The 16,716-nt window shown below is 44.4% G+C and overlaps 1 protein-coding gene across 3 annotated transcripts in view; it reads left to right on the top strand.

Moving 5' to 3' along the window:
• The window catches only part of TAF5L (TATA-box binding protein associated factor 5 like), a 32,853-nt gene that overhangs the window by 12,562 nt on the left and 3,575 nt on the right, over positions 1-16,716 (top strand). For 2 of the 3 annotated variants that reach the window (XM_043596345.1, XM_043596346.1), the window contains exons 3-4: positions 2,140-2,244; positions 10,314-11,038. In XM_043596345.1, the coding sequence (XP_043452280.1) occupies positions 2,140-2,244; positions 10,314-11,038 (830 nt within the window). Of the gene's footprint in view, positions 1-2,139; positions 2,245-10,313; positions 11,333-16,716 lie in introns of those variants that run through there. The other variant, XM_043596347.1, reaches the window with a different exon arrangement.

Here is a 16,716-nt window from a genome sequence, read left to right on the forward strand (position 1 = left end):
AGGAGCTCACCAGGAGCCAGTGGAAGGAGGGTATCTAAATTCTCAAATGTGAATTATGGAAAGATCACTTTGGTGGCTGTGGTGTTTGGGGAAGGCCCAGAGTAGAACCAGGGAAACCACTTACAAGGCCACAGAATAATCCAGTGAAAAGTGAGGACGACCTGAGTTAAGGACGCGGTAACAGTGGAGAGGAGAGGAAAGATCTGAGGAACCTATAGGACTTGGTGACTGGTTAACTCAAGTGGGGAGCCTCATGGAGGACAGAAAGGGGTCCCCTTCTTCCATGTGCAGCATAGTCTCCTGCTTTAGGCTGTCGCTCTGAGTTCCAGTGGGGCACACTGACTTCTCATCTGTACCCCCTCCCTGGACATTTTATGTTGCGGCTGCTTCAGACCTGCTGCATTAGATTCTACTCCTACATGATATTCCATTTTCTGAAATCTGTTAATGTTTCATCCAGATTATTAAAGATGGCTCCCGCAGCCCCCAGCCACCTTTCCCCAGTGTCTCCCTCCTCCCACAGAAAGGGTGAGGGAATGTCGTTTTTCTTCTTAGAAAGCATAAATTCATAGCATGGAGACTAAGTGCATGATTACGTACCGAATATTAAGACTCCAGCCTTCTTGGGGCGCCTGGATGGCTCAGTCGGTTTTAAGCGTCCGACTTTGGCTCAGGGCATGATGTCGTGGTTCATGGGTTCGAGCCCCGCATCGGGCTCTGTGCTGACAGCTCAGAGCCTGGAGCCTGCTTCCGATTCTGTGTCCCTCACTCTCTGCCCCTCCCCCACTCATGCTCCGTTTCTCTCTCTCTCAAAAATAAATAAACATTAAAAAAAAAAAAAAAAAAGAATTTAAGACTCCAGGCTTCTTGCCCACATTCTGCTGCCCAGAATACTAGTAGCCAGTCACATATCCTTCAGGAAGGTGATTACAGATTCTTCCCTGGCGAATCTGACCTGCCCAAGACAGAAGACCTACAAAGACATTGACATTGGGAAATAGCCCATCCAAGTCATGCTGGGTGATAAGCATACGAAGTTTCTGTCAGCTCTGTAGGGCCTCACTTTCAGCCATGAAAGAACCTACCATACCCTCTGTGAAAAGGAGATGTGGAAAGAAACCGTGAGAAGCAACTTGGATGAAGCAGACAGCTGAGAGAAGAAAACTTCAAAAATACCTTCAATGATCGCCTCGAAACAAGAAGAGAATGCTACTTTTAAAAAACAAAGAACATTCAGAGAACAGCAAGAAATTTGGTAAATTTAACTACAGGGTAGTAAAAATGAAAAATCAGTAGGAAGGCTGAAAGTTGAGGGAACGAGATCTAACCTTGAAATCGTAGGGTTTCCAGGGGTGCATAGCTGGCTCAGTTGGTACAGCATGTGACTCTTGATCTCGGGGTCGTTCGTTTGAGCCCCACATTGGGCCTGGTGCTTACTTAAAAGGAGGGGGGGTGGAAGAAGAAAGAAATAGTAGGGGTCCCAGAAAGGAAACGGAATCACAAAATTTCTCAGAACCAAGAGACATGAGGGGACACCTGGGTGGCTCAGTCGGTTAAGTGTCTGACTTTGGCTCAGATCATAATCTCACAGTTCAAGCCCCGCATCGGGCTCTCTGCTGTTAGCACAGATCCTGCTTCAGATCCTCTGTCCCTCTCCTCTCTCTGCCCCACCCCTGCTTGCTGTCTTTTTTTCAAAAACAAATAAACATTAAAAAGAAAAAAGAAAAAAGAACCAAGAGACGTGAATTTAATTGAAAGGGCCCACTAAGTATTCATCACGATGGTTGAAAATAGACCCACACCAAGGTACCTTCTTGTAGGATGTCAGAACATGGGGTCAGATGCTTTCAGATAGGTCTCTCATGAACTTATGGACCTGTCCTCTCACTCACCTTTCTCTGTGCTTTATACCTTTTCATTCCTCCACTGTCATTTTCTTTTGGGTATCAGGAAGGAGAGGAGATACATAGGTGTCATCACTTGGTCATATTTAACCAGAAGTCCCAGCATACTTTGAAAACGTACTGAAATGTCCATTGCTACTGATGCGTACTCAACACCCTCGTCCATCCATCCTGCCACATATTGGATTAATAATTGTGTTTCCCATCCCCATCTCGTGTATCTTTTCCGCCTTAGTCCAATCCGAATCCGGTTGTGCCAACATCGTGTCCGCAGCCCCTTGCCAGGCAGAGCCCCAGCAATATGAAGTACAGTTTGGACGACTACGGAATTTTCTCACTGGTAAGTACTCGGCACTAGGAGCTACTTCTTATCAAGAAAGAATCATGCAAATTTCCCTCAGAACCTAGTAGATTCCAGGTATGGTGTACATAGTAGAGATTCCAAGGTGGTTTCGCCCAGCCCTGGTACTCAGTATTACAATCTATTGGAATTCGTAAGAGACTTAAATCGCAAGGTTAAAGTGTGCAAGAACCAGGGCTCCAGATGTTTTGTTCACCGTTTTATCTGTGGCTGTCAGCAGAGTGACTAGAACTTGGGTTGAAACAGCGAAAGCTCAATCAGCCGTGTAGAGAAACATACTTAAATGTAGAGAATTTGAAACGTACATTGAAATTGCTGTTACTAATATAGCACATCTCAGGATGAGCTTTTCCCCTTACTTCCCCAAGTGCAAGGCTGTTGTTCTCATGAATCAGCAAGATAAAAAATTAGAAGTAATTTAGACCATTCATGGGTGGTGTAATGACCACTAGAATGCAAAATCAGTAGATACGAGTTCCAATCAGTTCTGTTAACTCTCTGTATGACTTTTTAAATTAATCACTTAAAAAAAAAAATGGAGTTGCTTGGCCTCTCTGGGGCTCTGGTTTCCCTGTATTTGAAATAGAAAAGGCGATTCAAGGGGTGCCTGGGTGGCTCAGTCGGTTAAGCGTCCAACTTCGACTCAGGTCATGATCTCACAGTTCGTGGGTTCGAGCCCTGCACCAGGCTCTGTGCTGACAGCTCAGAGCCTGGAGCCTGCTTCGGACTCTGTGTCTCCCTCTCTCTCTGCTCCTCCCCGACTCATGCTCTGTCTCTCTGTCTCTCTCTCTCTCTCTCTTTCTCTCAAAAATAAATAAACATTAAAAAAAAAAATTTTTTTTTAAAGAAAAAGCGATTCAAAAGTATAACCAAGTGTTCTCATCCATCCAGTCCTAAGATGACTGATTATACTTTTAATGTTGGAAAGATTATCGCAGTGAGGGAGACCAGCTTGATTCAGGTTATTAATCAAACTTTCTTGAGTACTTTCTTCATACACGATACCTTGAAGTACAAGAAATACAAAACTCTCTGCCCTCAAAGGATTGAGAGTAACTGGCAGATAAAATGGTTAATAGTAAATGTAGTTAAAACTCTTTGAGGTTTTCTTTTTTTTTATTTGAAAAATCCTCAATAATAATCTTTAATGGTAAAGATGCATCTAATGCAATCAGTTATAAACCAAAATAATACGTCTAGTTTTATTTCACTTAGGGTTGTCCTGATTTTACCTGACCTCTAATAGTTTGTATTTTAAAGGAGAGATTCCATATTTCCTGTGTCCCGCGGTTGGGGAAAATGGCCAAAATGTTACAGGGAATAAACGTTACGAAATAAAACCTTAGAGAGGGTTATCTTATCAGCCTCAGAGTTGTTGATTGATGGAATTCAGAAGTGTGGTCTTTTAAGTGGTTACAAAAATGAAAAAATCATGAAACTCAAAGGTTTAGTAAAAAGAGTCTCTTATGTTTAAACTGAAAAGAAAGAAATTCCATTAAGATCCTCATATCATATGAACGTTAAATATCCTCAGAACAGTGATCAGCCGCTCTCCGTCTCCAGTAAGGATTTAAAAAAAAAAAAAAAAAAAAAAATTGAATTTATAAGAAGGATTTCATTCAGAGGTAAGCAAGAACTTGGAGATAATTTAATCATTGGCATTCGCTCTGGAGGCTTAAAGCAGTATTTCAAAAATTTTAATTCAGTCTTTAGAAAGACGTTTTCCTCTGTTTTTAAAATAGGGCTCTATTTCTCTCTCCACGATAGATTTGTCTCTGTGTGCTCTTGGTGGGGAAGCTGGTTTGGAAAGGAATGCCTAACTCTTCTCAGCCTTTCTCTTTGATCCATTCAGCCGATATTTATGTTAAGCAGTGGTGTTGCAATAGAGAGTGTTGATGTGGAGCCCACTGTCTAATGAGGGAGACAGACAAAAGCATAAAGCCCCAATGTATCATTACAATAGTGATGCCTTCCCTGTACTTCACCCCCTGAGATGGCTCGTCATAGATACGACTTATTTCCATTATGCGTGACACTCGTGACTGTAGTGATACTGTATAGATTTTTGTTTACGTTTTTATATCAATGAAGCATAGATGTGATAGGCTCATTGGAATAGTTTTATGATACAGAACTGTAGTTACTTCTTGCAATGGAGAATTATTAATACATTTAATTGCTCACTGATGTGATTTACCCTGGTGCAAAGTTTTCTGCTTTAATTTATTTCTTTGGGCTCTGATGTCATTCTTAAATATCTGCGGGGCGCCTGGGTGGCTCAGTCGGTTGAGTGTCCGACTTCGGCTCAGGTCATGATCTCACAGTTTGTGAGTTCGAGCCCCGCGTCAGGCTCTGTGCTGACAGCTAGTTCGGAGCCTGGAGCCTGCTTCACATTCTGTGTCTCCCTCTCTCTCTGCTCCTCCCCTGCTTACATGCTGTCTCTCTCTCAAAAATAAAGATCAAAAAAATATATATACACCTGCTCAAACTCTTAACATGGAGTAAATGTTGACTCCTTGTATTTGAGGATGATGGTTTTTTCCTAATATGTGGTATCTTCTTTATTCTCATCCCATAATTTCCTTCAGCCAGAACTTTACATTGCAGTAAATTGTAATCTACTAAGCCTCTCCTTTGTCTTGTTTCAAAACTGAGGAAGTTGTCTGTTATTTTACCTATAATTCCTTAATCCACTGGGCACAGGTTATTTGGAGGGGGTGAATATATGTTTTGTCGTGTGTTTTTACAGACTGCTTTTCCTGAGACATTTTTGCATAGCCTCAGGCCTCTGAAGAGTAGTCAACCAAGTCAAATGAACAAGTGTTTCCTGAGCACCGAAATAAAGTATAAGATATAGTAATTAATCTAAGCAAGAAGCAATCCTGACCACAGGAGTCTAAAACTAAAAGTTTTTAAATAAAGTTCGAATATAGTGGAAGAACTTTCACAAGCCAGTGTGAAATCCGTGTTGAATTCTGTACGTCTAGGAATCGCACTCTGAAAGCAAGGTGAACGTTGGTTGGGGTAGTCGAGAAGGCCTTCCTGAGTAGGGGGTAGAATTTAAGTTAGCGTTTGCAAGGTGGGTTGGATTTCAGTAAACGGTGGAAGAGGAGAAGGAGGAGGATTCGGGGTGTGGGGAAAAGACAGGAACAAGAGGGTAGAGATGGCGATTTTCCCCTCTAGGAGCAGGGAGAAAACGAGCTTGGTTGAGAACAGGGCTTTCCGATTGCAGACAAAGCCAGACACCCTGGAGCCAGGCTGAGGAGAGACCTGACCACTGGGCCTGGAAGCGTGAGCCTCTTCCTGTCTCCTGGCGGAGACAACCAGCGGGAATGTTAGTCTAAAGGCAGTTGGTGACAGGGCTTGCAAGTGGGATGGCACAGAGGCCAGCCTGAAGTCCGCTGCAGTACTTGCTTGCGAAGGGAGGTGAGTGAGGACCAGAACTCAGCGGAGGTGTGAAAATGGAAAGCAGGGTCTGGATCTCATAATTAAATTTCCAAGGTAGACTCTCCAAGGCTCAAGATCAAAGGAGGATGACTCGGGCTCTGTGACAAACCGGGGCTTAAGCTACACTGGGCAGAAGTAAGTCAGGTTGTGCCTTGTACATCATGATGATGGTGGCCTCCCACGGTGTAGACTGCAGTAGGAAACGGAGGCTGGTATTTAAGAGAAGATACAGACTTGTGATAAAGAACTCAGCATCAGCTTCACGGAGGGGCAAATTCCAGTTTTAGGAGATGATAAATCTCGAAGACAGTAGGAAAATAAGAGCCTCTCGGGCTGGAGCACCCGGAGCGTTTTTTTTCCTCCGTAAGTCATCTGTGGGCGAGAGATTCTGGGAGCTCACCTACTGCTGTGGGCCCTTTTCTTCAGGAGGCACAGTAGGAAGAGCAGAGGCTTTGGAACCATTCGGTCCAGGTGTGAATCTGGGGCCGGCCGTGACCCTTAGACACAATGACGGATGTCAGGTGCCTGGGTCACAGGAAACACACACTCCGTGTTCACTCCTGAAAGTGCAATGAACATTTGAGGAACACGAGGGCGAAGCGGAGCCCAGGAGGGAGGGAGGTGAGAAGTCCAGCTGGGCAGTGTGGTGTTTCAGAGCAGAGGCCAGGGTGCCACGCAGTGGGGTCAGACCACACAGAGACAGGCAGGAGGACACGGACTGACAGGCTCGGTTTTCACTTAACCTCGTGTCCTTTTCGCTGCTGACTTCTGCAAACTCCATGAGAAGCTTCCTCTTCTTTCCCACCAGAGGAGTGTGGCTCTCCAAGTAGGCATTTGTTAACGTAGCCGGCGGGTAGATGGATGGGAGGAAAGAAAATCACGCTTTTCGGAGGATATGCTCCTTTTGAAATTAGAAAAAATCTATTTTAAGTGGGTCCCCTTTGCGCAGAATCCAAAGTGCGTGTGATGATTGCAAGGTAACAAGATTGATCGTGTGGGTCTCACCTTGTTCCACATAATGAGTATGTTGATCAAAATGTTATTTTATACCTGACCGGTTCTCTTCAGACAAGAGAGAACAGCTAAGCAGTTTTGAAACTGAGCTGAGACAGCAGTGAATTTCAGTCAGTTTTGAAGCAGTGCAGCCCTGTTTCTTGCTGGCTAGGTTCTTTCTATAAACTTATTAAACTAAAATGCCTCTCATTTTGAAAAGGAAGCCTGAAACTAAGATTTTAAGGAATTGCAAACGGTTCCTCCCCATCGTATATTGGAAGTCCAATTGATAAGGATTGAGCTGTTTTGGTTTTGGTTTTTTCATTAGTATTTTGGGGAAAAAAATTTTCCAGAGCTCTTCTAAAGAACTACAGCATTTAGGGGCACCTGGGTGGCTTAGCTGGTTAAGTGTCTGGCTTCGGCTCAGGTCACGATCCACAGTTTGTGTGTTCGAGCCCCGCGCCGGGCTCTGTGCTGACACCTCAGAGCCTGGAGCCTGCTTTGGATTCTGTGTCTCCTGCGCTCTCTGCCCCTCCCCCGCTCGCGCTCGCTTGCTCTCTCGAAAGTAAATAGACCTACAAGAATTAAAAAAAAAATTACAGCTTCTAAAGAAAAAATTTTCGGGAGCTCTTCTAAAGAATTACAGCATTTACAGAAGAAGCATTTAAAGAATTGGGGTGCCTGGGTGGCTCAGTCGGTTAGGCATCCGACTTCAGCTCAGGTCATGATATCACAGTTCGTGAGTTCAGGGCCCCACGCCAAGCTCTGTGCTGACAGCTCAGAGCCTGGAGCCTGCTTCGGATTGTGTGTGTGTGTGTGTCTCTCTCTCTCTCTCTGTTCCTCCCCCGCTCCTGCTCTGTCTCTTTCAGTGTCTCAAAAATGAATAAACATTAAAAAAAAAAAAAAAAGAATTAAAGACCAAAGTCTGTATCTGGGCCCTCCATAGAAACACAACTGATGGGGCATATGTGCAGAGAGATACATTTTAAGGAGTCAGTGCATGCAGTTCTGGAGGCTAGTAAGTCCAAAATCCACAGAACCGGCAGGCAGGCTGGATACCCTGGGAAGCGTTGCAGTTCAAATACAAAGAATTCCCTCTTCTCCTGGCAGAATTCCCTCTTCTGGGGAGATCAATCTTTGTTCTTATAAGGCCTTCAATTGAGTGGACGAGGCTCACCCACATTATGGAGGATAATCTGCTTTACTCAAAGTCTACTGACTTAAACGTTAGTCGCATCTACAAAACAAAATACCTTCACAGAACCATCCAGAATAATGTTTAACTAAGTATCTGCGCATTATGACCGAGCCAAGTTGACACGAAATTAACCACCACAAGTCCACCCCCTGTCAACTTGGCACCCGTACCCATCTCCTGAAAGCGTACTTACTCTCCAAATAAAGATGATTAACAAGGTCATTATTCCACCTAACATGATACAGCTCTCATGAGGACAATGAAAAATGCACTAATCCTTCCCCCAGAAGAAAAAACAAAGTCCTTAGGTGATTTACTCTTTTCCTTGATATCCTGAAACTTAAATACTATGGCATAAAGTTAACGATACTTAAATACTCTGATACAAAATCAGAGTAACTTGTGTACACGATAAGGGAGTAAGAGAGGAAAGAAAACAAAGATATTTGCCTATAGGTAGATACACACACACACACATTCACAACAAAATAGGGAGGGTTACATAAATAATCTTCATTTCTGTAACTGGTCAGATATTTCATTCTTGGTGGGTAACTACCACCTTCTACCCGTTCTGTATTTTCTTTCCCTTCGGCGAACCCCTCAGCTGGTCCTGGGTCTTTACCAGATGGGATGACCCATACCTTCATTTCTGAAGAGCCTTGGGCCATTACTGGACCTGCCTCGATTAGAGTTTTGTAGTTTTCCGTTACCCTTAACCAAGGGACAGAATGAGACCAAGAGATGCCCTAAGGGATCTCCTGTAGTCCAGACATACCCTTCCTTTCCTCCACTGTGGAGTGACCGTCCAGCGTCCCCTTGGTAGTCAGGATCAGTCGGCCCAGCCAGCACTGCAACTCCCTTCTTTGCCCGCTGGAGACAGGAGGAGCCCAGAGCGGCCTGGAGACAGTCACAATTTCAGTTCATTTTCTAAACATGTCTTGCAGTAGGGACGCCTTTATTCTAAACTGTACGTATTGTACAATTAATTCACCTGCGATAAAGTGAAGTAGGGTGTTGGGTAGAGAGACCATGCTGGTATCATTTGTCATCAAATTAGGGAGGCAAGATTCTCCGAGGTTCCTGATTTTGAGCCATGAATGGATTCTTTTCCACGAAGGGGAAAAAAAGATGCCGGCAGAAGCAGCAAGTGCTGACTTAAAGCATTTGGGTACTTGTTTGTTTATGTGCAAACATTACACTAGATATAAAACCCTTATGGCTGCCGTATTTCCGAATGAAACCGAAACTCACAAATCAAGTGCAAGCAAAACCACAAAAGCATTAAAGTTCACATTAACAGCAAGGGAATACATCGGATGGATTTTGCCGGAACTAACTTGCCGCTCCAGGTGGAGTTGGGGACGGTGCTGCTGGCTGTGACACAGGCTAGTCTGCACTCAGCTTCCCGGAGGCCCTTGCACCCCGCGTAAGGTCCTGCCACCCCCACTGGCCTCTGGCTGAACGACCTTTGTGCCTTCATGGCTCACTCTGCCCTCACTTAACGTAGGTGTCAGATACACCTCAGGGCTTTTCTCGTTCGCCTGTGACATTTAAAGCCGGACACTTTTTTGAACATCCTTTGTCACGTAGCTTCCTGATGTTAAAGTCTCAAATTAGGAAATGGTTTAGCCTTAATGACATGAAAATGTCTCATCTGTAAATTATCACTGCAAAAGAGAAGTTTTATTTTGTAGTCAACATAATCAAAATGATTACACTGGCAGATATGGGACAACAAGGGATGGATGTTGTCATCTTAGTGTTAGGGCGTGCCAGCCTGGGTAGGGAGACACGGTAATGAACTCACAAAAATAAGTACTCCCTGATATCACTTTAGGTGACGGCCGCCAGAAGTAATCACAAAATTAAATCGAGCACTAAAATCGTATGTCAGTACTTGCTTAATGGCCATCCAGAACATTCTGAATACACTTGTCTTCGTTTTTTTTTTGTTTTTTGTTTTTTTAATCATCATCGAGTTAAAAAGTGTCTGTGAAGAACTCACAGTCTCCCAAGAGTATATCTAAGGACCCTCAGAGGTCTGCGCTCCCCAGTTTGAGAAACATATATTGAAGGGAAAGTACTGAACCTCGAAGACCTGGGCACAAACCCCTGAAGTGTCGTGAGGACTTAGGCAAGTCACTTAACCTCTCTGGGCATCAAAGTCCCGATTTGTGGCCGACTTCAGACCCAGTTTTGCTGGACTTCAGAGTCCCTGCTCTTCCTTCTTCGGTCAAAAGGCTTTGAATTTCCACAATTCCACGTTGGGCTTCTATGTCAATCGATAGTCCTGACCAGGAAGTGTTCTGGGATGGTGGGCTCCCCGGGAGAGTCCCATTATTCCTTGAAATTATACTGATTATAAAGCCCTCGTTTTTTGTTGTTTGTTTTTTGTTTTGCATTGTAGATTCTGATTCCCAGCATAGCCACGAAGTGATGCCTCTCCTCTATCCTCTCTTTGTCTACCTCCATCTCAACCTGGTCCAGAACAGTCCTAAGAGCACAGTGGAAAGTTTTTACAGCCGCTTCCATGGGATGTTTCTGCAGAACGCTAGCCAGAAGGATGTCATTGAGCAGCTACAGACCACTCAAACCATCCAGGACATCCTGTCTAACTTCAAGCTTCGAGCATTCCTAGATAACAAGTACGTGGTCCGTCTCCAGGAAGACAGCTACAACTACCTGATCCGCTACCTCCAAAGTGACAACAACACCGCCCTGTGCAAAGTCCTCACCTTGCATATCCATCTTGACGTGCAGCCTGCCAAGAGAACAGATTACCAGCTCTACGCCAGCGGCGGCTCCTCCCGGAGCGAGGGCAACGGCTTAGAGCCCGCCGACATGCCCGCCCCTATCCTGCAGAACGAGGCTGCCCTGGAGGTCTTGCAGGAGAGCATTAAGCGCGTCAAGGACGGCCCTCCCTCCCTCACCACCATCTGTTTCTATGCCTTCTATAACACAGAGCAGCTGTTGAACACTGCGGAAATCTCCCCAGACAGCAAGCTGCTTGCTGCGGGGTTTGACAACTCCTGTATAAAACTGTGGAGTTTACGATCCAGGAAGTTAAAGTCAGAACCCCATCAAGCAGACGTGTCCCGCATCCACTTGGCTTGTGACATTCTGGAGGAGGAGGTATGAGTATCAGTTTTCTTGCCTACACCTGCCTTACTAATTTGCTTAGCGTTCTTACCACACATGACCGATCTTATGGAGAATGGACTTCGTTATTTCCTTCACCGTATAGCAGCAGCCAGACTAATGCCCATGTAACCTGTAGCCATTGAATTCCTGCTCATGCCTAACCTTGGAAGACATGAAAACTATCCTTAACAACATTAACTGAACATCATTAATGATCGATCAGTGTTTGTTACTGTCTGAATGTGGATAACATTGCTAAGCCTAATTAAAGACCTTTAGCTAATATTGAGATTTACAGTAAGTGTGGGTGTGGGTGTGGGTGTGGCTGGTGGTGACAGCGGTGGCAGCCAGGGTGTACGTTTGTGCAAACATAAACATTTAGAAGCAGGATTGCTGGGTCAGAGGGTCTGCACTCTACATTATGATAGATGTTCTCATTTTCCGGTCCCGTCAACAGTAAATGAGAACTCCGGTCTCCCTTCACCCTCACCAACACTGGGTGTTACTGGCCTTCCTGAGGCCAGTGCCCGTCCTCTGGCTTCATGTCCCCCGGGGCGTTCCCAAACCCCATTTTGAAAAGTACACAGGAAGCGTAGTTGACATTTCACCCATCAGTCGGGGTAATGATCTTGTTCGGTTTGTTTAGGGATGGTTACCGAAAAGGCAGGCCGAGCGGCCCGAGTTTCAAGTCCCTGAGAGTTACTGTCTTAGAAAAAACATGTGGGCAAAGAGAGAAATTTCATAGAGTTCGCCTTCCCTGAAAGTGGCCCCACAACAGCTGGGGGCTAGAATATTTTCGTCATCTCACCACTGAAATTCAGGGAGCTGTGGCTCAAGTTAGTTTCGATGGAAAATTCTTTGCATGGGGTTGAACAATTAAGGAGTTTAGAAAAGTTCAACGTAATTTCCATAGGTGATAAGGATATCAAGAATATTGGATGCACAAAATAAGCCCTTTTTTCCAATTCTTGTTTTCTTAATCAACTTCCAGTTAGTATGATCTTTGAATTTTTGTTTCTTGTGACTGAGATGATACAGAGGAGTTTGTTGGGATGAGTAAAAGGTCTAAATTCCAATACACACCCTTTGATTTCTAGAATCTTACAGTACCCTCCAAAATATCTTTTTAACTTTATTTATTTATTTATTTATTTATTTATTTATTTATTTATTTATTTATTTTGAGAGAGAGTACAAGTGAGGGAGGGTCAGAGAGAGAGGGAGGGAGAATCCCAAGCAGGCTCTACCCTGTCAGAGCAGAGCCCAGTGCGGGGCTCGATCCCCCAACCATGAGATCATGACCTGAACTGAAACCAAGAGTCAGACACTCAGCCAACTGAGCCACCAAGGCACCCCCGAGATATTTTTTTATTGCTCATGTATTTGAATTTTTAGATTTCTTTTCCTAGGAGACAATTCTAGCCTGTCGAGCGTTCTTCACATACAACTGAAGGGTGCTGCCTTCATTGAGTTACAACCTTCTGTAAATACAAGGAGAGAAATTATTCCTGCTGACCTTATCAGCTTGATGATATTGTTTGGAGATTATTCTAGGCATTACAAGTTAACATAAAGGGAGATAGCAAAGAGAAAGATAAATACGAAGAAGGAAAGAACTTTAGGTTCAAAAAATGTTGTAAGATTCTACCTTGGCTACCACTGAGAATTAGCTTTGTGACCTATTCTGTAGAGATTTCCAGGCTTTGGAAGGCGTGCGTTTGAAGACCCAGAAGCGAAGAATAACATGACGAATTCCAGGAAGTGATAGAAATTAAATGTAGCTACCGTTGGGAGTGGTAAGACAGGAAGCAGTATGGCGCCACAGGCTGCGTGAGGGATTATGGTGGCCTGAGCAAGGGGAGTGGCGGCAGGAAGGGAGCACAGTGGACAGGTTAGATGAGAGCTCCCGCATTGGATTCAGTGGAGGGGCCGGAGGGAAAGGAAGAGTCGAGGAGGACATCCGTGTCTCAGACTTGACCACCTGGGTGGATGGTGGGACATGCCATTCAACTCAGAAGAAGTGATGTCAGGGGAGCGCTCGTTTTGTTTAGGTATCTTCCTGATTTATTTGCCATTATCCACATGGAAAGTACCATAGATTCTGCTCCAGTGTGAAGGCACTGCTTTCCTTGTGAACAAACTTTCTTTTACCTTTAGAACTAAAGTTGAGATGGTCCCATTAGGTTGTGAGGGGTTTCCTGTTTGGGATTTCTACCCCCCCCCCCCCGCAACCCATTTTGTCATAGCAGTTTAGGGAAGTTTTTGTTGTTATGGTGGGGAGGGGGGTTGTTTTTGGTTTTTTGGTTTCTGACGAGGAACATTTTGGGGGAAAGCAAGGTATAAATCAGTTCTGATAGTTTTTAATGTTTCTTCAATGAGAACTTGGACTTCTTGTAGAATTCACAATTAAAATGGAAACTCTTAAAAAAATTTTTTAGTGTTTATTTTTGAGACAGAGAGAGAGACAGAGTGCAAGTGGGGGAGAGGCAGAGAGAGAGAGAGAGAGAGAGAGGGAGACATGGGATACGAAGCAGGCTCCAAGCTCTGAGCTGTCAGCCCAGAGCCCAACACGGGGCTCAAACTCACGAACCGTGAGATCATGACCTGAGCTGAAGTCGGACCCTCAAGTGACTGAGCCACCCAGGCGCCCCGAAAATAGAAACTCTGAATGCAAAGATCACAAACTCACATGCTTGTAGAAGCCAAGCAGGTAAAAGTAAATGGTAAAGCTACCTGGATCAAAGAGCTGGTAGGAAGTACAAAAGGACACGAAAACCCAATCAAAACCCCACTTTGCAACCTCTGCCTTAATCTTTGTGAAGCAACAGCCGTTGCACAAATTAGTGGATAAAATGTTTTAATGGTAGGCATTTAAAATATTGATCAGACCCAGCAATTCCATTTCCAGATATAGGCCCAAGAGAATTGAAAAGACATGTCCACACAAAAACTTGTACACGAATGTCCATAAATATCATTATTCATAATTGTCCCAAAGTGTGAACAGCCCAAATGTCAACCAGCAGATTAATCGATACACAAAATGTGGTATATCTGTGTGATGGAATACTATTCAGCCATAAAAAGTTATAAAGGTACATATGAGACCTGCTGTGATGTAGATGAGCCTCGTAAATAAACATTTTGCTACGTAAAAGAAGCCAGCCACAAAGGACCACATGCTATAGGATTTCATTATAGGAAATATCCAGAATAGGCATATCTGTAGAAACAAAGTAGATTGTTTCTCCAGGCCAGAGGCTGGGGACAGGGAACTGGGCAGCGATTGCTAATGGGGAAAGGGGTTCTTTTTTGAGGTGATGAAAATGTTCTGTACTAGGTAAGTGGTCATAGTTGCACAATTCTGTGAGTATACTAAAAGCCATCGAGTTATGCTGTAAAAAAAAAAATTTTTTTTAATGCTTATTTTTTGAGACCGAGAGAGACAGAGCGTTAGCAGGGGAGGGACAGGGAGAGAGGGAGACGCAGACTCGGAAGTGGGCTCCAGGCTCTGAGCCGTCGGCACAGAGCCCAACGTGGGGCTCAAACCCATGAACCACAAGATCACGACCTGAGCTGAAACGGGACACTTCACCAACTGAGCCACCCAGGTGGCCCGAGTTATACTTTTTAAAGAGAGTGAATTTTAGAGTATGTGAATTCTGTCTCAGTTTTAAAAAATCAGCAAACAAAAGCTCCAATGAGGGCATAAAATGTTCTCTGTTAAGTCAAATAAAACTGGATGTACGGCACTGCCCCGATATCTTCAACTTGGAAGATATTCTGGATTAACCTCTGAAAAGCTGTTAACTGGCACGGCAGTGCCCTTCTTCCCAAAGGTAGCAGCGCCCCCCCCCCAACCCCCGCCTCCTGTCTGAGACCCTACATCCCCTAAGTTAGCAATGAGGTCCAGCGTTTACCCTTGTTGATTGGTAACTATGTCTTTTTAATATTCGAGCAACATGGCCAAACCACAGATACCAGATCAAGGATTTTCTCTGTGTTTCAGGTATGTGTACACGATCACCCTCATCCCTGCCAGCCTCCCACCCTCCTAGCAGCCCTGCACTACAGCGTCAGTCCACGCACTGTCTAGCGAGCCTTGCCCCAGTCCAGCAGTCTTTCAGTCTGAAAAGGAAAGCAGTCAGTGTTGTGAATGACACTCAGTTCTGTGATTTGTGTCTACAATGGTCGTTTAGGTCTTTGCCGGCCTGGAAGAGTGTAACGTGAGCCTTGTTTGTACTTTTCATTTTTCTAGTAGCCACATGAAAAAAGTAAAAGGGAAGAGTCAAATTAATAATGTATCTTATTTAATCCAGTGTGGCTAAAGTATTATCATTTCAACATGTAAGCAATATTAAAAAAATTATTACCGAAATCTGTTATATTCTCCTTTTTTGTCCTAAGTCTTGGAAATCTGGTGTGTTTTACGCTTACAACAACGTGTTCAGCTCCACGAGCCGAGAGCCGCCTTCTCTCGCTCCCAAGTCTTAACCAGCTCCCAAGCCCGCCATATTTAATCTCGTCCAGTTCCATTGGCACCTGATGATGGGAGAACAGCCCAAGGCCAAATCTCAGACCCCAAAGAGTACCCTTGAGCTAAGAAAGTCTGGAGTGTGAGCTGAGGCACGTCGGACCTCCTAGTCCAGGAGCAGACATCCATAAGAAGTCCGAGATTTGTAGGGCCTCCATGACCTAAAGCAGGGTTTAGCAAACTATGGCGCAGGGGTACGAAACACAATAGTCGAAGACCTTTTTATGCTTCCTTTTCTTATTTTTAAATTTCTCACGCGTGTTTTATAATGCACGCGGTGTCATCCAGTATTACACGAATACACTTTACAAATGAAAAATTCCTGTTTGGGACCAATGCGCATTTGCTGTCGGTTCGGCCGATTGTAGGGAGTTTGGGGTTTTGTCCTGTTGGCACGAAAGGAAGGAGAGGGAGAATTGGGCTGGGCATGTGTGAATCAGCTGCTTGTTCAGAGTTTCAGCTTGACTATGCTGAGGCCCTTGTGGGACTGGGTTGAGCCACAGAAGAAAACGTGGCTGGGTTATTTTAAGCTGTGGTCCTGGCAGAGGGCTGATAGTGATAGCCAGCAGGAATGCTCTGGTTTCCCCATCTCTTGGTCTATACAGTCAACCAGGCACTTTTCTGTGTGCTCAGGACAGTCGTCAAGACCCCTGGAAGTGCCAGCTTGATTTTAGGGTCCCCACCTAGGAGGCGAAGACCCAATTCCCTAACTTCTTGCTCCAAATGAAGACCACTTAAGCCTCAGAGATGGTAACGTGCCCTGTGGATTACCTTCAAAGGGTCTCTGTGTAATTCATCCGGGGTCGTTTTTTGCTCCCACAGTTTTTATATAAACTTTCTGGTGTACAGCAATGAGTCATTCTTGAAATTTTAAAGTGTTGTTGTAACCTCTTTTGAAAGGAAAATTACTAATATTCTTGGTAACGCTCGGTAGAACGTTGGGCTCCCGAATGCTTATGTATTTTTAATGTTGAATGTCTGGAATAGCCATTTTGAATATTCATGGACGTCAGTATTTATTTTCTCTTACCTTTTCCTCAAATATGTACACACTGAAGGCATTTGTCTTATTTTGATTTTCATCGTGTTCAAATGGAAATGAGAAAGATGCCCTTTTCCTGTACCAGAACCTAAG

This window comes from Prionailurus bengalensis, chromosome D2 (genome assembly GCF_016509475.1).
Source record: "Prionailurus bengalensis isolate Pbe53 chromosome D2, Fcat_Pben_1.1_paternal_pri, whole genome shotgun sequence".
NCBI classification, from domain to species: domain Eukaryota; kingdom Metazoa; phylum Chordata; class Mammalia; order Carnivora; family Felidae; genus Prionailurus; species Prionailurus bengalensis.